Genomic DNA, 18,133 nt, shown 5'->3' with positions numbered 1-18,133 from the left:
CATTTCTGTGAGTTCAGTGGATGAGCTTGTGTGCTGTATGACACATGGATGCCTCTGCTATGCTTGTGAAAAGCCTTGCAAATAGACACTATTTCTCACCCTACTGCCTGCAAAACCCCACCACAATAACTCTTAACTGGGTACCTTGCTCACTCTCCCACTCCTAGTCCCAATCCTCAACTCACTTGAAGCCTCAATCTCAGACATCATCTTTGACACAGGGCAGATCCCTTTTGGAACATGATCACTCTGCTGAAAAAATGTTGTACTTGACACAACCTGGAATTACAGGAAATTGCACTCCTCCTAAAAAACAAAACAAAAAATGTCAGAGATTACAGAAGCACTTCACCACCCCTGAATGCACAACCCCAAATCATGAAATTAAATACTCCCTGTGTTCAATGTTGTTTTCTTCACAGTATCTTCAAAGCCTCTGTTACATTAGAAGCCCAAAAGCACCTATAGAGAACAAGCTAAGCTGAAAGAGCCTCTTCACAAAAATGAGAGGAGAGCTCTTACCCCAGTGGATCCCAGAGAGGGAATGAAGCCCCTTGGCAAAGGCTGGGGTTAATATACCCCTGATTGGGTCCGCCTCTCATTCCCATGACACCCAGGAAAAGGGAGGGGCCAAACCCCACCGAGTATAAAAGCCCTCAGAGCCGCTGTGGTTGTTTGGCTCCTCTGATTTGAATTCAAGGGGAGTAATGGGATGCATATAGAAGAAAACTCTTCCGGGAAATAACAGCACTTTCTTTTTTGCTATGATTACTTGGAGCAAAAGGGCAAGGAAACTGGTAAGAAATAAAACTTTGTTCTTTAGGCAGCATATCTAGATAAGTTGGGTAATTTGCTGTTAACTTATATTATTCCTCAGTGACTACTAAGTAGTACTCAACATGAGACTAAGGGTGGAGAAGAATACTAATTCTATGAACAGTCCAAGTCTCCTTGGGGCTACTAATTAGGACTAACTACATTATAAATAAAAATAAGGAAAAAAATAGCTTCCTGGACAGCATCAAGGTTAAGTACATGCTAGGCTTGCCTTTCCCTGAAATATTTAGTCCTAGGGCACAGAAAGAAGTGCCCTGAAAAGTAGTTCTAAACCCTTAAAATGCTGAAAAAGCATTCTAGAAGAGCCTCCTTCAAGTGAATTCCTTAAAATGAGGAAATGGGGAAGTTGCCTCCCCTGAAAGGGATGCAATAGCAAATAAATAGCTTCTGTCCTTTAGTTTAATTCCTTAGAATATTGGGAAAAAAGAGGTTTTCCTCACTTTAAGTCTCTCCAGTGATGAAGACACAGGGATTTTCCCCTCAATCCAAACCCTTAAGAAAGAGGGATAGCTGGGCTTCCCCCTCAATTTAAGCCTTAGGACAACAAAAAGGGTTACCCTTAATTCATGCCCATAAAAAGCATTGTCAAGGTTTCCCCTTCTATTTAAACTGGAAAATAATGGAAAATGGGGATTCCCTGTCAATTGACACCCCTAACAGCATAGAAAAGGCAGGGAGTATTTCAACTGAGACCATTAAAATTGCAGGGGAAGTGGATTCCCTCATGATTTGAACACAAGAAATAATGGAAAAGGAAGCTTTTCCCCATAATTTAAACCCCTTTTCTCTTAATAACCCTTCTCTTTTCTGGGAGTGCTGTGGAAGGTCTGGGGGTTCTAGGGAGGGACTGACACAATAAAAGGGGAAAGTTGAAAGCTCTCCTGTGGAACCCTACATGCTGCCCAGCCTGGTCAGGTGCTGCTCCTTGGCAAGAGGGCTCTTCCCTTGGCATTTTCTCAAAGGGATGCTCCGTGCCTAGGTTGGTCTGGCTGCTCCCCCGTCCCTGCTGGATGTTCCAACCATAGTTCCTGGAGGGACACTTGGGATACCCCTGTTAGCCCCTCTGGACTAGCAGCTCCCTGTGCAGGTGTGCCCAGGTAGCTGCACTGAAAGCAGCTGGTCACATGGGGGGCTCCTACACCTAGGAGTGGGGGATGAGGTGAAGAAAGAACCTGTGGGGTGTTTCCTCCCCTACACAGCCCTTTGTCTGCCCCTTAAACAATGCGGTGCCAGACTTTCCTTTCCAAGGAAATTAACAGTTTTTCCTCTCTGTGTGCTCCTGGCCAAACAGGAATTGTTTCTAAAATTGCATATAGCGAACGATTTCTCACAGACCACAGCTGCCAACACCAAGAACTGCTGCCCTTGGAGTGAAGCTCACCTCCAGTGAGCAGACATCAACACACAGCAAGAGTGAGTTTGGATTTACAGGGAAAAGGACCAGTGCATGTGTCCAGGGACCAGTGGCCCAGAAGGACATTCTGCATCCTCTAGTTCTGAATGGTGCAGGATTTCACATGGAGAAAAGCTGCCCCCATGAAAAATTTGGGTGGCCACGGCAGTGACAAGCACCTCCTGCAAACCGGCATCAGGAACCTGGGGTGGTGAGTTCTGTTTAACAGGGAAAAGGGCCGGGGCTCAATTTCCGGGGCCTGTGGCCCTGAATGGGCGATTGCCTCCTAAAATTTTAATGGCAGAGGCTGTGTCCCCGACCCAACCTGCCCCCACCTCAAACTTGTGCTGCTCTGACAGTCCCAAGCGCACCCTGCAAAAGGAAATCAGGAACCTGGACTGGCAAGTTTTGTTTCACATGGCAAATGACCCTCGGTCATGAGCAGGGCCCTGCAGCCCCCTAGAATGCCAGGCCCCAGCCTTTTGCCTCTTCCATTTCGAAACGGTGCAGGATTTCTCCCAGACCAATCTGTCACCCCCAAGGAGTCAGGTTTCCTTGGGGTGCTGAATGCCTCTTGCAAACTGACAGTAGGAAGCTTGGGGCTTGATTTTTTCTGTGCTGAACGTCTTCTTGAAAAAACTGCCAGCATGTAACCCTAACCCTAGCCACAAGCACTTTGCTGGGCTTAGAAATCACAGCCTTCATACCAGCAGCATGGGACCTGACCCCCTGCCCCTCCACTGGCACCTTCCCAATGCATTCCACTGCATTCCACTAATACTCTACGTTGTCAGTGGGCATCCTGTCTGACCCTCATCCTGACCCTAAAAATGCACTAAGGAATTCTAAAACAGCCCTTAAGAAAGTGTAACAATACCCTAAAAGACACCAGAAAAGTCCTAAAATGTCTTCAAAAATCCCCTAAATATTCCTAATAGTCCTGCAAAAAAACTCAAGGAAACCTGCTCAGCCTCCAAACCCATTGCTGTTGCTCTCTAGCCCACAGATGTCATCCCTACCTCAGATGACAACCCCTTGTCCTCTGAGGGAGGGTTCTGTTGTTGTCCTGGTGTTAGGGTTGCTGCCTTGTCCCAGCGGGAGGGTTCCAGTGTGGTCTTGCTGTTAGGCTTGCTGTGTTGTGTGGGGTGAAAAGGGAAAAAGCTGCTTAGGGTGAGGTTAGGGCTGGGGTGAGGGGTGGTGCACCTGTACCCTAACTTGCCTCCTAAGCAGTACCCTGTAGCCCTGATCTCCACTGGACTGTCCAGTCCTCAAGCCCTTGCCCTTTACCCCTCAACCTCTCCCTCTGCTCCCCAGCCCTCAGGCTCTGGGTGTCACCCTCGAGCCCCCCTTTGCCCCTCAAGCCCCCTCTCAGCTGCCCCTCAGCTCCTGTGTGCCACTCTTAATGCCTCTCCTTTGCCCCTCAACCCCCAGCTTCTCTGTGTCACCCTCCAGCTGCCACTGCCCCCCTCAGCATCTCTCTGTGTCACCCACTGTCCCACTCCCTGTTCCTCCCTCAGCTCCCAGCCTCTGTCACCCTCAAGCTCCCACAGTGCCCCTCAAGCTGCCTCTCAGACTGTGTCGTGCCATGAAAAGACCCTAAAAAACAAGAAAAAAATCCCTAAAAAATTCTAATCTTCTAAATGTTCTAAAACCCCTAAAAACATAATAAAATACCCTACTTTTAAAAAACCCCTAAAACACCCCTAATAATCCCCAAAGAACCTTTAAAAAAACACCTTAATATTCCTAAAAGAGCTCTAAAAACACCCAAAAAATCCTTAAAATGACCTGATAAGAAGGTAAAAAAACTGAAGTTCCCTCAAAAAACCTAAAAATACCGTAGTTCTAAGAGTCCTCCGCATACTTCCAGTAGTCCTAAAAAAGCCCCAAGAACACCCAAAAAACCCTAAAAATTCTAATTAGAACTAAGAAAGCCCTTAAAATACCCTTTAAAAAATATTTTAAAAGCCCTGAAAAAGCCCTAAAAGTATCCTAAATATTGCCAGAAATTTCCTAAGAAACTCCTGCAAGGAAAAAAAAGAAAAAAAAAACCAAACCAAAAAAAAACACCAAAAAACCCCAAAATCAATATCCTTTAAAAGCCCTAAAAAAACCCTAAAAAAGTGCTCAGTCCCCAACCCCTACCAGTCACTCTCTAGCCAGCAAATATCATCCGTACCTTTTAATTAGGGTCACTGCCTGCAGCTGCTGGGAGGGTTCTGGGGCTGTCCCAGCATTAGGGTCACTTACTGCAGCTGCTGTTGGAGAAAACTGGTGTTCTAGAGGTGCTGTTTAGGGTGAGCGCTGCTGCTGTACCCTAAGCCTTCCTGGTACCCTATGTTCTGTCCTTTGTACCCCTAACCCTCAGTGTGAGCTCTCCACTTGTCAAGTCCCCCCATCTTTGCCCCTCAGCCCACAATATCTGTGTGTCACCCCAAGCCCCCGACACTGTCCCTTGGCCCCCTAACCTCCACCGTGCACTCTCCACCCGGGGAGGGGTGGTTTTTAGGGTGAGGTTAAGGGTGGTGTGAGGGCTGGTTCACCTGTCACCCTCAGGCACCCTCCACTTTGTCCCTCAAGGTACCCCCTGACTCCCAGACTCCTTGTGTGACCCTCCAGTTCCCCACCGCAGCCTCTCAGTGTTTCTGTGCCACCCTGGAGCCTCCCTTTTTACTCCTAAAGACCCCTTCTGCCCCTCAGCCTCCTTGCGTCACCCTCCAGTTCCCCACTGCAGCCTCCAAGTGTCTCTGTGCCACCCTGGAGCCCCCCTTTTTACTCCTAAAGACCCCTTCTGCCTCTCAGCAGCCCCGATCCACTGTGTCACCATCCAGCTCCCTCCCTTCAGCCCCTTTGTGACACCGTGCAGCCCACAGACACTGTCCCTGCCTGTTTTATTGGGGTGTTGTCCTGCTGTGAGGGCCGCACTGTCCCCTCCCTACATGTTCGGGCCCCAACATATTCCTGCAGAGAGTCACAGGTGGGCAGTGGAGGGACTGGAGGGATGGGGCAGGGGCAGAGGCAGGCTGGGGAGGGATGAAGGGTGGAGAGAGGGAGGGGGCAGGGGCAGGCTGTAAGTTTGAGTAGGGGTGAGGGGCAGAAAAGAGGACACGGCAGAAGACGGCTGAGGGGAGAACGTAGGGGTTAGGAGCAGGCACCCCATATCTCCCAGACCGCATTTAGAAACCCTTCAGCAAAAACGCTGGAAAAGCAAAGCTGATGTCTAGTCACCTGGAGCTCCAGAGGATTGAGGTAAACATGGGGAATGACCAGACAGTGAACAGCTTCCACTGCTTTTCGTTCCAGCTGCTACTACAAGTGCAGCTTCCCTGCAATTTCATGTCCAGTGTGTCTCTTCCAAGCTCAACAGATGAACAAGTACTTCAGGACTGGAGAGAGGGTGTCTTCTGCTACGTGGCTGCAGTTCCAAGAGGAATCTGTAACGTGCTGATGTTTAGACTAAAAGACTAAAAGCCATGTCTTTGTGACTGAATAGATAGAAATGCAGTGGGAATCAATCAGAGGAACCTCATGTTTCCCACAGCCCAGCAGCCTCTGCTTGGCCTGACTGGCAGAGGTGGGATGGGGAGCTGCTATGAACAACATAGGCAGCTTCACTCAGCAGAGGGAGCTTCTATGCCTGAGATTTTTTTGCTTGTATGTTTTTAAAGACTATTCAGTGGTTTAATGGGATGTTTCATTGACTCATGACCCATAAAATCATGTTGTAGCACACCTGTGAGTGCCTGGGACTATTTAAAAATGCAAATAGCAGAGGGAAACTCAAGGTGACCCCCTTTTTCTGTCAGGATGCAACTGGGTACTTTTTCCTGCCTTTCCTGCTGTGCCACAGAGGGCTGTGTTACACCTGGCACCAGGACCGCTGGAGCAGCTTTGGGTCCCGCAGTGACACTGTCTGCTCCGTGTCTCCCCAAGAAGCTGACCTTGGCAGGGCAGCAAAAGACACTTGTGCAAGAGCTTAGCAGAAGCAGGGCAGAGAAGAAGACTATGTCCCAGCAGCCTCTGCCCATGACAACAGCACCCTGACAATAGCAGACTTGAGGACCCTGGCTTCCTTGACATCTCATCCAAGTTCTCACTTACCATTTTCAAGGACTCTCAGATGCCTAAATCATACCACAGAAAATTGATAAATGGTGAGGAATAAACTGAAACAGAACATCCTAATGCAGCACTTGACCCTGGCTTCTGCCACTCCAAATTCCTGTCAAAGGCATCAAAAGGAATTTGAGCTGACCACACAGCATCTTCTCTGCTCCAGCCCATCCTCTGCAGCACAGCCAGGTATGGCAGAGTCACAAACAAACGCAATACATGTTGATTCCTCCCAAAACACAAGCCAGGAGTTCTGTGAGACCAGGAGCTTGTGTGCACAGATTAGTCTGGGGCAGTGGCTGTAACTGCATCTCATTTGGTTGCACTACTCATCCAGAGGTGAAGTTGCTAAGAGCCTCAGTAGACAGTACCTTGCTGCAGGTATCAGGCTTGATCTGGCACAGGACCGAGAGAATTGCATGTAGGCGGCCAAGGTTTATTAGAGAAATTGTTAAATTACAATGACTCGTATACAAAGATCAGCTGCAGCGCCTTCTGAAAGGCAAAGGTGTTTATGACCCAGAGAAACTGACACAGGTTACCCAGACACCAGTGACTACAGCAGGCTTGACAGTAAATAATGGCCACCTTGCAGTTAATCTTAGTGGAGTCACAGTTTCTTCTACCTAGTACATCCAATGGGATGTGTACATTATGTCAGCACATAACTATGACCTCCTTCTGGCTGCCTTTCTGTCGCCTTCTATCTCAGCAGCATCTCTTCTGTCCCTGCTCCATCCCAGGAGCTCTCCCCTCCCTTATTTGCTGCGTTTAAACATCCAGAGCAACTCATCTCTATGAAGTATTTCTAAATTCAACATGAGGCTGCTCTCATCTTTAATTGGATGGGGGAATAAGAAGATGCAGAACTCAACTCCGTTATTAGACCTTTAAACTAAAATTAAGAAGAAAGAAAACTCCAAAACAAAAGCACTGTTCATTTCTCATGGAGAATTCAAACCCTTCACTGGCATGTTCCTAGGAATGTTTTTTTCTGCTTGCAACAGTTAGCAATCATGGAGCTGTATCCCGGAGCACATAGTGTTGTCCTGCCGGTGAGATGAGCCATCAGAGGGCCACACAGACCAGTGCTGCTGTCCACACAGCCAGCACGAGGCTGGCAGTCAGTCTGGGTATGGGGTGAGGGTGCAGGGATGGGCTGCCTGAGGTGCAGGAGCAGACCTCGTAGCCATTCTTCGAGCGGCTCTCGTCGTGCTGTCCTGGCCTGGAGCGCGCCCCAGTCCTGCTGCTCCCGGCTGCCTCGGGGGCATCGGCCAGCATGTCACTGCACACCAGCCAGTCCCTGGCGATGGACTGTGGGTACCCTGGCTGCACCTCCAGCTCACTGTCCAGCACCTTCCAGTACTCCTTGCCCTTAAAGAAGTAACTTGCACCTGCAAAGAGACCAAAACCCAAACATGAGGTGAGTGGCAGTGGATGCCATCCCAGAGGAAAGTCAAAGGAGTACTTGGAGCAGCAGAGCAGCGTTCCCAACCCAGCTGAGGCCCAGGGAGCGGAGGTGCATGAGATATCACTACTTGTTGTCAATATCCCCTCTTGCTGCAGGAGGGATGCTACAGAAAGGAAGGTAATGTGGTGCCTGCCCAGGATCTCTCACATCAGCCAGGAGCCACCAGCAGTCGGAGGTGAATGGTGAGGTGTCGCCTCTTCCGTGCTGAGTCCCGGAGCAGATATGGCTCCCAGTACTGTGGGTGTGTAGGGTCGAGGCCCTGTGAACCCACAGCTGGACATATCATACATGACTCTCCTTCTTCTAATAGGACATGGTAAAGCTGGAGACCCCACTATCCATTAATGACTGGGGGTGTGTGCTGCTGACCCTGGGCTCAGAAAAATAACCTGAGCCTGACAGGGCCCTGGGAACCTTCTACTCTCAGGTGCACATTTTCCACTCTGAACTTGGAGGCTGTGAATTCTCTAAGCAGGCCCCACGCTCAGGAGGACTTCTACCTATGAGAATGTCACTCTCGATAGCTTTGGAAATTCAGCTTGAAATTCAGCTCCTCTGCCTGGTTTAATGCTTGCTATTACACTGTTAGGTAGCCAGTAAATGAACCCTGGAAGTGCCACTTTGTTGTGAGTGAATAGCTGATTGTAAATATCTCATGTGAAAAAATTTTTGTGGTCTTTTCAGGGGAAAGAAACCACTGAGAAATCTCATCAGAAAATAAGTTGTAACTCTGGGAAAACATCTTTAAAAGTATTTTCTGTCTGCATCCTCATATATGCAGCTAAAAATCCAATGACAACAAGACCAGTGAGGAGCAAATCAGCCCTTACTAGGATAAAAATCACTGCAAAACAGTGACATCACACATCAACTGTGTTCTTTTAATAAAGTGCAATAATTATCCCCCCACAATATTTTTGTTGCCTGTTTAAAATGACAAACTCTTCTAGTGAGTAGTATGGGAAGCTCTGGCTGGAATCACACCTCTCTCTCTTCAGCTTCCAGTCACCATGAATATCCCATCAGGGGCTCAGCGTTTGTGTTGGCACACAGGGTAGGAGGGGCTACAGCTCAACAGAGTGCTGACTTTCTTTGCTGTGCTTTTTTAAACTGCCATACAGACTCACCGTCTGACCACCTCATGGCATCATCTAAAGGGCTGGGTATTCCCTTCCACGGGATGGCCTCTGAAGGATAGCCAGGATCCATTCTCCGCTCATGGTCATCATAGCGCCAGTAGAGATTGTCCTTAAAGAAATAAGTCTTGTCATTGTGAGCCCAGGAGAAAGCAGCGTCGATTCCTCTCAGGGGCAGGCCAAAGTCTGAAATAGGCCGTGGGTACCCTTCCTCCACATTGTTGTCTTTGAAGACCCAGTATCTGTCTCCTATAGAAAGGAAACAAGCACAGAATAAAATCACATTTGTTTCACAGCCTAAACCAGTATTTCCCCACAGATGAGCTGAGCTAATGTTTTTTTATCTACTGTGGTGACAAAGCCTCAGGGTTGAGCTCTGGGCATTTAAGGATGGGAATAGGAAGGGGTCAGCCCATAGGGGAACCTCTTGTCTTTGAATAGCTGCTGCTTTGTGTCAGGCTGTCCATGGCCATAGCCCCACTTTGCTGCTGAAAGCATGACTGTCCCAGGACATGAACACTCTGACAGCATCAGGACAGCTGTCACTTTTATGCATTTGATGGAAGCATTTAGATTTCTGCCTGATATCCAAAAAAACAAAGCATCTTTTGTGGGCAAACTGGGCACTTTCTGCAGGCTATTTGGCTCCTGAGAAGCCAAGTGTAGTCCACTTTGGAAGAGAAATCACCACTTTCTAGAGGCCAGATGGGCCAAAAGACCTGTGCATTATGAGGATGCACAGGGACTGGATACATCTTATATGAGCAGCTCACTGCTCTTCAAGGGTCTTACACAGCTGCCCCCTCAGCCTGACCTTGGGCAGAAGAGAGCAAGCAAATGAACCCAGATGTCTCAATTTCTCCATAGTTCTCTAACGACTGGGACAGTCTTTCTTCTTTCACAACGTCTGTTTGGGAACCTGCAGTGCCCTTTTGGGTATCGCATAGCCTATTTTGAGGATCAGAGTTTTTCCTCCCTTGGTTTTCTAGAATATCTGAAGAGGCCCTTAAAGGCATGCCCATGTATCAGCAGCAGGATCTTAGAGGCCAAGGTCATTTATGTTCTTTGGTTTCTGTCCAGGGATCAATGAAATAGCACTGGAGGGAGAGAATGAGTCGTATTTTATAGCTGGAAAGAAAATTCAGAGTTTATGTTGGGAGCTAGACAGGGCTAACACACACAGAGAATGCATGCTTTGGAACAAGATGCCAGCCGTGGAACATCTGGAATTACAGCCTCCTGAGCAGCTAGGAGGAGGCCCTGGACCTGAGCTCCTGGTTGGTTGTCTGTTCATCCCCAGCAAGGCGAGAAGGGAGGGAGGGAAGGAGTGACCGAGGACCACTGTGGTTTGCAGACCTGACAAGGAGGGTCTAGAGCCAGGCATAGGGGGTGGTATGCTCCTTAAGCTGGCCCCATTCGCTCTGGGAAAGCAGAGCAGGGCAGACTGCCTGAAGCAGATGGACACACATGGCAGAGCCTTCCATATAGTGTTCCATGGAGAGATGTGGGGCTCAGCATGGCTCTGCGGGGCTCAGTGTGCCAGCCGTCCAGGAGGGTGTCAGTTGCACTTGGAAAGGCCTTCTGCAAGTGCAGGGGCTGGCATGGGACATGAGCCATTTCTCTGGCCTGGCTGGGGAAACTGAAAGCAAATTATTGCTTCCAGAAGTGCTTGGCTCAGCACTTCTGAAACCAATAATTGCACCATGTTTCAAGCACAACTGTCAGGAGACAAAAAGCAATTTCCAAACAGGAAGAATGGAGGGCTGGGATGTGTTTAGCACTTCAAGTGCACAACCTTGGTGAAACAAGAGTCAGTGCTTGCCAGTGTCTTGGGTGACATTGAGCGCGTGGGTGGCATCTAACCAGCACAGATGGATGGTCTGTGGGGGACCTGGACATTTGTGTAGAAACCAAGAGCTAAACTGTTCCTCCAGCTCTTCTGAAATAGAAGCCTGCAAGTGTTTTTAGATAAAAAGAGATAATTATACTACTAATTTTAAGAAAAAAACCCCACAGTAACAAATATAATTATTAAAACTGAAGGTCTTCAGTTTCAGTTTTATTTCCTCTCTGACTTTTTCTTTTCTCAGCAACAAATACTAAAAAGAGAAAAGGTCAAAGGAGGAACACAACACGAGTGAGTGTATGTAGGTGTGGTTCCTGCTTGTGTTTCATTCTTGGAAAGCTCAGATTTTTGTTCCATTTGGCTGAACTTTATCTTCAATGACATTTCTCCCATTTTCTGGGGACCGTGACCATTACCTTTTGCTTGCCCTCCCTGCCAGCTCATTTCTCCTCATGGACAACAGGATTCAGACCGGCACTCAAGATGCTTAACATGCGGCACTGGTGTGTCCTGCCTAGCACCACATTCTATACCTCCAGCATCATGTTTGCTCTCACCTTTGAAGAAGACTATCTTGTGGTCGCTGGTTCTCTCATAGACTGCATCCAGGCTGTCCAGGTTGAGCGGCAAGCCTCGCCAGAAACGGTGAATCTGAGCCGGCTGGAGGGAGACCAAGTGCTTATTGCGAGTCAGTCTCCAGAAGTACTTGCCTGGAGGGACAGACTGGACATTATTGAACCACACTCAACCCACCTTCCCTGGGGGGTGAGTGTTAGGTGGATGGCAGCAGCAGGAAGCAAAGCATGTGAGATAGGGAGCCATGATTTAGAGTCATCCTGCTTTCCAGCAGCAGCTGTGACTGCTTTCTATTTCTGGCAGTCATTAGAAGAAATCCCTTTCTTTTTTGGATTAAAGTAATCCTCTGGACATTGCGCTGGAGCTGTTATATTCCTGGCCACAGTGTGAGGCTGTGATGCTGAACCGGGGCAGGAGAGAGAAGCCTTTCATCCCCTCCCTCCCTCTCTGCTCGGGACCTCCTGCGAGCTGGCGGGACCAGGTACCAACAGCCTTAAGCAAGAGCTTCCAAAAAAACATCCCTATTCCTCCTCTCCTGGAGCAGCCACAGCTTCCTTAACACGGGATGTCCAGCTGCTTTCATGTTTGGAAATATCTAGGATGTTACAATGAAACACAGAAATACCAGACAGGTTGTTCTGTAATGAAGAAAAGGAGCGAGAAAATAAAGGAGGAGAAAAACATCTGAATAGATCTGGAAGGGCTGAGGTGGGGAAAGAGGCAGTTAAGGACTTTGGTGCCATCTAGAGGTGCTGGATACTAAGCAGAAACTGCAGTCCCGTGGAGCTTCCACAGTGAATGTACTGGTGGTGCCAGAAAATGCACTTCAACACCTGCAGTGGCACTGCCCCAGCCAGGGAAGAGTATTTTGGGGATTTCTCAAATATTTTGGATAGTGTAAAAGAGAACAGATTTATCCTTTGTGGGAAAGACAACAAATCTTTTCCTGCTAAAGGAGCCTTATATGGGATTTCCTGAGGAGTCTCAGTGGTTTTCAGGGGCAACTCCAAACCCAAGTCTGTGTTGGCTCTGGGATTCTCAGCCTTTTTGCAGCACATATCATGCTGTATTTTCTCCAGAGAGCTCCATGGAGTGACATGAGCCAGAGCAAGATGTTTAGGAGGCAACTCTCAACTTTGTCTTGTATTTGTTATTGCCCATTAGAAATTACTGCACGTTATTTGTATCTGGTCTTGAATGAATTTCTGAGGGGAAGTAAGCAATAGAAACCAAAGATGCATCTTCAGATTGGTATGCCCCACACATTCAGTTCATTCTCCAGAGATGCCTCCCTGGGTCTGTGGGAAAAGCCCACAAACCCCAGACAGCTCATCCTCACCACTCACTTCCAGTCCGTCCCACACTGTGCTGCCTCTGGTGCTGCCACATCAAAGCCACCACAGGGTGGCATAGGCACAGACCTCTGGTGCTCACCTTTGAAGAAGAAAGCCTCTCCCCGGATCTGAGCCACTGCATCAAAGTGGGTGGTACACCTGTTGGGCATGTCCCGCCTGAGCCTGTGGAGAGATGCCCAGGTGAGCAGGGCCCAGGCAGACAGTGAGGGGCTGTGTCCCCTCCAATGCCTCCTATCCCACAAACTGATTCACCCCTGCTCCTGGAGAAGATTACAGGCTGTGCCCATCTGTCACTCCCCATGCTCAAGCCCAGCCACCAGCACAAGGATTTCCAAGGTGAGCTCAGGCAAATCTCAGCCTGAAGACACACTCTACATCCACCAGCTTGTGTAGCTGGTGAGGGCTGAGCTGGCTTCCCGTTCCCAGTGGCACAGTGTGGCTTGGCCAGCTGCCCCAGGGCAGCAGGACATGAAGAACTGCCAAGCAGCCTCTCGCTCCAGCAGTTCAGGATGCTGCTGCTCCAAGGCTGAGTTCCAAAGTGCCAGTGAGAGGTGACAGAGCTGCAAAGCAGAAAGCAGCTGAGCTTAAACAGAGGGACCTGGAGGAGCCATGTGAAATCTACCTGGTGAACGCCACCTGGCAAGTGGCAGCTGAGATATTGAGCTGCTTTAACAAGGTGGGTGGGGAAGGCACAGAGTATGAAAGACAGAGAGCCACATCTGACAGACGTGGAGGCAAACCCCATCCACTCTCCCAGCATACAAGGCAGAAACAAGGGGATGGCATGAGCACGTTTCCTGCTGCTCCTGCTGCTGGTATGAGGTGCTGACCTCTTACAATAGCAGGGAGAAGCTCTTGTATATCTAGGTCCAAAAATGGCCATAAGGAGCCTGGTGGACAAGGACCTTTAGAAGTTATGCACGGAGAAACGTAACTAATGGCATTCAGCATGTTCAAACAAAAGGAGCATGAGGTGAAGGTGACCTGCTCCATCTCTGCCACGCAAAAACGTGCATGACCACCTCCTGCCTTTTTTGTTCAGTGTCCCTTCTTCTCTTAACTGCCCTGCTGTCTTGGTCAACATTTACTAATGAGCTATGTCCTGCACTTCCCTTAATGAGGCTGTGCTGGTTGCTTGATGACACTCGGTGTAAGCAGTCCTTTGCCAATGTTAACCTGCATTGGAGTCAGGCTATCGGTCCACTTGTTCCAATATTCACTCCCTCAGGTACATTAGGCAGTTGCTCACTGTAGAACAATTTAGGTAAGTTATGCTTGTGCAATTCAGGATACTGCTGAAGAAGTTTGTTTAAAATTCCAGCAAGGATGAATTTACCTAAGGGTGATGGTGACAACTTTCCACAAATATGAGTAAAACATCTGAGTTTTAACTAAATATCCAGAGAGGAATACCAAAGCCAGAGCAAGCAGGCAACATACAGATGAAGCAGAGCCTCACTACTACACATCCTTTGCAGGAAAGGAAGAAATTTGACTTACGGGACAGTGGAGCGGTTCTCTGGCAGCTCTGGCAGGATTGGATGATCATCTGTTTTGCTTACTTCAGGTTTAGCTGTGGGGGACACAGACTCCCTGACTCCTGTGTAGAAAAGAAGCAGTAATGGAGAACACTGTCCTCCCTACCAGTTCCACTCACCCCAGAAAACAGCTATTCCAGTGTGTCCTACCATGGAAGGAACAGACTGTAGCCACGTGAGGGACATAAACTTACCGTAAAGTTGCCAGATCCGGACTTTGTCCTCGTAAGGTAGGTCATACTTCAGAGGATCCCCCACTGGACCTTGGTAGTAGGGTCTCATGATAGACTCTATGGCAGAGATGTGGGTCAAGCCAATGGCATGGCCAAACTCATGGACAGCTACAGCAAAAAGGTCCATCCCATTAGTGTCTGGAGATAAGGATAAAATTGAAATAAAAGTCACTAAGTGCTGAAAGTAATTGGAGGATTTGGGTGGGCTGCAGGGGCAGAAAGAGAAACTGTAGGTTTATGTTGAATAAACTGGAAAGAAGAACTTGGAAACAGGTAAAGTTTGAAAAATACATTTTTTTCCAGTTATAGACTGGGGTGGATCATATGAAAATGGAAAGCAAGTGAGACTTCAGCCTACACCAGCCCCTCTTATTTCCAGATCACTGTCGGCACCTGAGAAAAAGCTGGACAAAGGCTGAGACAGCAACCACGTCACAACCACCTGCTGAGTGGTGCTGCAGAAGCTGGGCCAGAGCAGTCACTCCCTGCGTCTCATGCCTGCTGCAGCTGCTGACACAGCCTTTGCATTGCCCAGAATACCAGATTTCTGAAGGCACCAGCCAGAAGCTCATCACATCCTGTGACAATGAGCCAAGCCATGTGCCAAGGAGCCGGGGAGTGCCAGCAGTGCCTGCCTGCCCACGGCGCTCTGCGGGGCTTTCGCTGCCTGGCCTCGCATGATGCTGCCCCGGCCAAATCCATTCCTCAGCCTTCTTGTATGCACACAAACATAGGAATGTTCATCTGCCTATCAACCACCAACCTGCTCATCTCACTGCTGCCCTGACACAAGTAGGTGACTGTGTCCAGCTTATTTTTAGAGGATTTACCATCTTCTCCTGTTACACATCTTGTGCTGACAGGGCTGCAGCTCTTGTGTCTGCTGCCTTTGGCAAACACTTTGATCCTCACACACCACAATGGGCATTAGGGAGACACTGCTGAACATCAATACCTCAAGCCTTTGTTGACTTTTTTCCTTCAGCCTGGGCTGTCTCTAATGTATTCTTGTAAAGGGTTGGCACTGGCGCAGTACCAGTGCACCCATGAAAATACATTTTTCTCAAATGAGTGCTGGGAGATGCGACCAGAGACAGAGCAGAGCAGGCTCAAGCTTAAAAATAAAGAAAAAAACTTTATTAACCTACAACTATAACAGAAGAAGCACACAGAATTCAGAATAAAAACCTTCCAAAACATTCCTCCTCCCCCCACCCAATTACCAACAAAACACAGTGAGACAAAACCCTGGATTCCCAATCAAGTTACCACTCCTCAGATAATCAATTCTCAGTTCATCAAGGGAGAGAGGAGTCTCTCTTGTATGATAGACTCCCCCAGGAAACACAATTGCAACCTCTTGTGTTTCCATGTCACACATGGCACTGCCTGGAGAAAATCTGCCATTGTGACACCCTCCCTCCATGTACAGTGCTCTCACCACCGTCCATGGACCAAAACTGCTTATAAGGTTCCTTAAAGGATGCTTTGCAAGTACCAAAGAACAACAGTTTCTCATTTTTGGGACAACAGTCCCCCCATTTTTTCCTCCCCTGGGGCCGAGGGTCTCGAGAACAGGCACCACCAAACCCTCCTCATCTTTTCTTTGTTCACTTCACTCCTGCACATGAGGTCACTCACTGAAACAGGTCACTCCCACTCCTGTCACTCTCTTGGTTCAAGTCATTGCATCCCCCTATAATGCAGTCTGTGTTACAGGAGAAATTGGTTCAGTCTATGGCTATACAAGAAAAGTCCAGCCAAGGCCACTCCATCATCTCCTCCCACCTAGGATTTCTTCTTCTAACATCTCAGGTCCCAGACTGTCTCTCTTTCAAATTGAGGAGGAGTAGGAAAGGGTTAAAGGTCTCGGGTTTCCAGGATGGCTGAGATCTCACAGCAGGCTGCCCAGCTCTCTCACGGCTGGGCACCTTCCTCCCCCCAATACTAGAAGGCAGCAATGATTTTAAGTGTGCTTCTTAATAAAGATCATGATGTCAAGTATTGTAATACAGAGCAGTGAGGTTGGAAAGATCCCTGTGGAGCTCAGGGGAGTGTCTCATTCCCCGAGAATGATGAATAATTGGAGAGGAAAGAGATGGCTTCTTTGCCATCTGAGATAGCTACTTTTTTGCACAAAAGTAGTCATGGCTGATCCTGCCCAGTTCTTAGCACTCCTCACCAGGCTCAGGGTGCTGGAGCATGGGAATAGTCTTTGTTGAATTTTGCCTTTTTCTTCATGACTATTATTTACAATGTCTGTATATTTACAGTCTCTGTAACCAGGCAAGATTTTTATAACCTGTGCTGTTTTCCCTGGCACTAAGACAGAACAAGACATATGCTCTCTGACATTTTAATGCCTGACTGACAACCTTGGGGATATTTTTATATCACCTACCAAGTTGTTGTTTTTGAATCAGTAGAGAGAACAAAATAAATAAAATATGAAGCTTGGATAGCTCCAAGATCTTCAAAATAGAGGGCAGCTTTTCGCTGGCAGTCTAATCCCCTTATCCCTTGGTGGAGCTTGGAAGAGCACTCCCTGCTGGAGTTCTGGCTCTGAGCTCACTCCTTCACTGGAGTTTGTTTCACAATGAGCACTTCCAACCCTAGCTGCAAAACTGACTCCATCACTAACACATTCCCTGTGGCAAACTACTGACCAAAGTGCTTGCCTCTGCCCTGTACGTCTGCAGATCAAAACTGCTGATTTTCTTTTTTTCCTTCCTGATAAGAGCCATCAGTTGGGGCTGGAAACATGAAACAAGGAGCATGAAACAAGGAGCAGGTGTAATTCTCAAGGATCAGTCTGTTCAGACCTTTAACTTTCATCTCAAGACCTGCTCCAGCACCCCTGGTGAACACTCCTGCCCATGAACATGCAGGGACAGCCTGTCCAGACCTTTAACCTTCATCTCAAGACTTGCTCCGGCACGCCTGGTGAACACTCCTGCCCATGAACATGCAGGGGTATGGATGCAGGTCAACAGGTGGGCAGGAAGAAGGTATTAGCTTGTTTCAGAGAAGACAGGTTTAAACAAAGTCATTAAGCTGAAACAGCAGGATCCCACTAGGAGGCTGGTGGAGGAGGTGGCATGACAAGTAAATTAGCAGCTGGTGGCTGCAGAGAAGACATTCTGTCAAAATACGCCTAACACAAAGGCTGGGGACCTGATCCTCACAGATGGTTTTGCAGCTGAGGAACACTTGCCTCTGATACTCCCTCTGCTAATTAAAATTCTGCTTTGGCCAGATGAGATGAAGATAGAAAACAATTGCAGCTTGTAACCATCCTGATGTTAGGTAATAGACAGGAGATGGTAAGAAAAAACTAGGCCTTTTTACCAGCACAACAGAGAGCCCTTTATACGTAGGTCAGCTAACAGTAAACTTTAAAAATAGGAAGCTGGGACATGTGGCAGTGAAGGCACCCAAAAGATGTCAAAGTTAGAGAATACAGTCCCCATCCAAGAGCTCCAGGAGCTGCGTACCCAACCTGCAACCTTCCAGGTCTCAGAAGAGATGGGGACTGCGATTGCGCAACGGGGAGCTCTGGAATTGCAGGCAGGATAAAGAGAAATTTGGAGATGCCATTGAGGCTTCCAGGAACATAAGAGTATCCTCAACACTGC

At 48.2% G+C, this 18,133-nt stretch overlaps 1 protein-coding gene and 1 long non-coding RNA gene across 2 annotated transcripts in view; one reads left to right on the top strand and one right to left on the bottom strand.

The window, feature by feature from the left end:
- The first annotated feature begins 357 nt into the window (after positions 1-357).
- LOC140685157 (uncharacterized) lies at positions 358-7,683 on the top strand. The gene is made up of 2 exons (XR_012058425.1): positions 358-2,441; positions 5,534-7,683. It is a non-coding gene; the product is annotated as an uncharacterized lncRNA (long non-coding RNA).
- The window catches only part of MMP17 (matrix metallopeptidase 17), a 47,962-nt gene continuing 36,587 nt past the window's right edge, over positions 6,759-18,133 (bottom strand). Inside the window, exons 5-10 of the mRNA XM_072936251.1 lie at positions 14,460-14,636; positions 14,228-14,327; positions 12,807-12,889; positions 11,354-11,506; positions 8,942-9,199; positions 6,759-7,737 (exon numbers count right to left, since the gene is read on the bottom strand). Of these exons, the coding sequence (XP_072792352.1) occupies positions 7,412-7,737; positions 8,942-9,199; positions 11,354-11,506; positions 12,807-12,889; positions 14,228-14,327; positions 14,460-14,636 (1,097 nt within the window). The 3' untranslated portion in view covers positions 6,759-7,411. The remainder of the gene's footprint in view (positions 7,738-8,941; positions 9,200-11,353; positions 11,507-12,806; positions 12,890-14,227; positions 14,328-14,459; positions 14,637-18,133) is intronic.

The sequence above is a fragment of the Taeniopygia guttata genome, chromosome 15 (genome assembly GCF_048771995.1).
Source record: "Taeniopygia guttata chromosome 15, bTaeGut7.mat, whole genome shotgun sequence".
Classification (NCBI taxonomy): Eukaryota; Metazoa; Chordata; class Aves; order Passeriformes; family Estrildidae; genus Taeniopygia; species Taeniopygia guttata.
This window is presented reverse-complemented; position numbering and strand designations above follow the sequence as displayed.